The 3,699-nt window shown below is 58.0% G+C and overlaps 1 protein-coding gene and 1 pseudogene across 1 annotated transcript in view; one reads left to right on the forward strand and one right to left on the reverse strand.

The window, feature by feature from the left end:
* Positions 1-3,699, reverse strand: part of DPP9 (dipeptidyl-peptidase 9) — a 52,743-nt gene that overhangs the window by 8,393 nt on the left and 40,651 nt on the right. Inside the window, exons 17-19 of the mRNA XM_011967365.1 lie at positions 2,312-2,457; positions 1,350-1,496; positions 39-191 (exon numbers count right to left, since the gene is read on the reverse strand). Coding sequence (XP_011822755.1) covers positions 39-191; positions 1,350-1,496; positions 2,312-2,457 — 446 coding nt within the window. The remainder of the gene's footprint in view (positions 1-38; positions 192-1,349; positions 1,497-2,311; positions 2,458-3,699) is intronic.
* On the forward strand, positions 1,532-2,631 carry LOC105530036 (annotated as a pseudogene).

Raw genomic sequence — 3,699 nt, forward strand, 5'->3', positions numbered from 1 at the left:
GAGGGGCGCGGCTGAGGCCGGCCGGGGGTGGGACTCACCTTGAACACCTGGGGCTTGTGGATTAGCCCCATGAGCGAGAGGAAGCCCCCGTAGGACCAGCCATGGATGGCAACTCGACTCAGGTCGATGAAGCCATACTTCTCCGCCACGAACTGCAGGCCCTCCACCTGGTCCTCGATCTCCACCTGGCCCTGAGGGATGAAGCCGGGCACCTCTCAGTGGCCTCCTCCCGGTGTGCCCCTCCCCTGCAGTGACAACTCTGCTCCTTTCAGGGCATCTCTCCTTGTTGGATGAAAAGTGGCTCACTGGAAACCCCCTGTCCCTCCAGGCCTTGCCAACCCTGCCCGCTATCTGGGTGGCTGGACAGATCCAGCAGCCACCCTGCTCTGCCACCTCCCAGGTGAGTGGCTCTGGGAGCCACATCCCCTCTCAGGGCCTCAGTTTACCCATCCCTAATACAGGGACATTAACAGGAAGAGGACCCATTTTCCAGAGGGCACGAGGAAGAAAAAGACAGGGGTGCCCAGGCATGTGCAAGGGCACAAAGAATGGCTGGTGCCGTCACCGTCGTCACTACCAGCCACATCCCCACCACCGCCACTGCCACGGTTTCAATGCTGGTGTCCCCTCTGAAGTCCGTGCTGAGATCCCCACTGCGGCCTTTAAGTGACTGAGCCATGGGGCCCACTCATGTGAATGGGATGGGCGGCCCTTATGAACGGGCCTGATGGAGGCAGGGCACGCCTTTTCCGCCCCTCACAACCCCTCTGCCGTGTAGGAGGCAGCACAGGGCCCCTCTGGAAGGTGTGCCAACCAAGCGTCCTCCTGGGAACAGAGCAGCCCTCCCCGACACAGCCCTGCCTTGGCCTTGGACCTCCCAGCCTCCAGAGCTGAGAGACTTTCATTCTTTATAAATCCCCAGGCTGTGGGGCTTTGTTCCAGCAGCGCAAAGCGGCTGAGATGGTCGCCATCACCACCGTCGTCATCACCACTGTCGGCACAACTTCCACGGCCACTGGCCCTGGCCAGCCCCGCCCTGGGGACTTCCTGCGGACCCGGCCCGGCCTGCGGTGTCTGGCTGCATCTGGGTTGCAGCCTCTTGGGTTCTGTGTGCTCAGGCACCAGGCAGGATGGACGGATGCCTCTGTCCTTGCAGGGCACAGCCCAGAGCTGAGCAGCAAAGCATACGTCCCCTTTTGTTCTAAAAGGTCATCTCATTGAGCCTGCGTCCCAGCCAGGGCGACCTTCTGCGGGGGGTATTCCAGAGCCCCCCACGCCCCACACCCACACGGCCCAGGGCTCCCTTCCCAAGACCGGAGGGACCCAGAGCAACAGGGAGGAGTTATTACCATTTGGTTTTTCAGGGCCCCTTCGAACCGAAGCCCCCGCTGACAGGAGCCCCTGCCGTCAATCACGACCACCGCGTAGCCCAGGGAGGCCAGCGTGTTGAGCCGCAAGTACTTGATGCCTTTGAAGGAGTTATTCACCAGCTGCACCTGTGGGGAGGTGAGGGGCAGCAGTACAGCAGGAGATGCTGGGCAGGACGGGCTGAGCAGGGGAGATGCCAGCAGGCTGGGGGCTGGGCCGGGCCAGGCTGGGACCTTGGAGCCTAATGAAGGCACCTGTGCCCTGGAGGCTCTGGATGGACACCTGGGAGTGACAAGGCGCGAGGGGCCCACACTTGGGACCCTGCTTGGGAGAAGGGAAGGCCGCTATCAGGCTCCTTCTCAGCTGGGCCACTGCCCCAGTCCTGCCTGGAACCACCACTCTGGCACGATGGACAGTGGGGTGGCTCACTCTCAGGTGGGGCCACCTGGGCGCTGCGGGGTGCTGAGCAGCCACTCTGGGCCAGGGGAACTCCCAGTGGTGATGAACCACAAAGTCCCCAGACATCGCCCCGTATCCTCTGGGGGAACAGAGCTGCTCTGGGTAAGATGTGCGCCTGAGATGGTCCACCTGCCAATCTGCTGCCTGCTCCTGACCCCTGCTCCAGGAATTGGGCCCAGGGCCCATGGCCACCTCTAACCTGGAGACTAGGGGGCTTCCCAGAGGAACAGGGGAGTCAGCAGGTGGAGGGGTAAGGGGAGGCCATCCGGGCAGGGTGGGGAGCATGCAAACGGGCACAGAGGCAGGAGAGTGAGGGGCTCCGAGGACCCTGTGTAGTCAGGGCAGGCGGGATGGGCTGGAGCACCAGGCAGGTGGCCAGGGAGCCTCCTCCGGTTGACCCTTCTATGGCTGGCGCTTGAGTGGGGATGGGGAGTCCTCAGGTGGATGGTGGGGTGGGGGCCTTGGGGAGCAGGTGTGCACCCACCTGGGGGCCTCCATACACAAAGAGGACGGTGGGGTGCTTCTTCCCTGGCTGCAAGGCGTGGGGCTTGTAGATCATGCCGTAGAGCCGCACGTCTGAGCGCGTGTGGAAGTGGAAGATCTCTGGAGGCACGTAATCCGGGGGGCAGCCTGTGGGAGACAGGGTGGCTATCTGGCTGCCCAGGGAAGCCACATCTGGCCGACACACTTGTTCTCCTGCCCACCCCAAGCCTTGGAGGGTGGACCAAAGCACCTCCTCTTTTCCTGGGCTTCCCGAGAGTTGATAATTGAAAAAAAAACATTTTTTTAAAATTAAAATAAGATTTGTACAGTTTTTGTAGAGATGGGGTCTCATCTCCCTGTTGCCCAGGCTGGTCTCAACTTCCTGGCCTCAAGCGATCCTCCCACCTCGGCCTCCTGAGTAGGGTCACTGCTATTTTTGCAAAGCAACAGTGGTTGTCCAAGTAGGATGGTGGGGGTTTTTCTTTTTTTTCTTTTTTTAAAAATTTTTTTTTATTTTTATGTTTTTTCTCTTTATTTATTTATTTATTTTTTGAGACAGAGTCTGTTGCCAGGCTGGAGTACAGTGGCGTGATCTCAGCTCACTGTAACCTCTGCCTCCCGGGTTCAAGCGATTCTTCTGCCTCAGCCTCCGGAGTAGCTGGGACTACAGGCACACGCCACCATGCCCGGCTAATTTTTTTGTATTTTTATTAGAGATGGGGTTTCACCATGTTGGCCAGGATGGTCTCGATCTCTTGACCTCGTGATCCACCCGCCTCAGCCTCCTGAAGTGCTAGGATTACAGGTGTGAGCCACAATGCCTGGCCCTCTTTTTCTTTTTTTTTTCAAGACAAAGTCTTGTGATCTCGGCTCACTGCAACCTCCACCTCCTGGGTTCAAGCGATTCTCCTGCCTCAGCCTCCTGAGTAGGTAGGATTATAGGCGCATGGCACCACGCCCGGCTAATTTTTTTGTATTTTTAGTAGAGAGAGGGTTTTATCATGTCGGCCTAACTTGTCTCGAATTGTTTGTTGTTTTTTTTTTGTTTTTTTGTTGTTGTTGTTGTTGAGATGGATTCTCATTCTGTCACCCAGGCTGGAGTGCAGTGGCATGATCTCAGCTCACTGCAACCTGCACCTTCCGGGTTTGAGCAATTCTCCTGCCTCAGCTTCTCCAATAGCTGGGATTACATGTGCTCGCCACCACGCTTGGCTAATTTTTGTATTTTAGTAGAGATGGGGTTTCACCGTATTGGCCAGGTTGGTCTTGAAATTCTGTCCTTAGGTGATCCACCCACCTTGGTCTCCCAAAGTGCTGGGATTATAGACGTGAGCCACCACAGCCAGCCATCGAACTCCTGACCTCAGGTGACCCGCCCACCTTGGCCTC

This window comes from Mandrillus leucophaeus, unplaced genomic scaffold (genome assembly GCF_000951045.1).
Source record: "Mandrillus leucophaeus isolate KB7577 unplaced genomic scaffold, Mleu.le_1.0 Scaffold8, whole genome shotgun sequence".
Lineage (NCBI taxonomy): Eukaryota > Metazoa > Chordata > Mammalia > Primates > Cercopithecidae > Mandrillus > Mandrillus leucophaeus.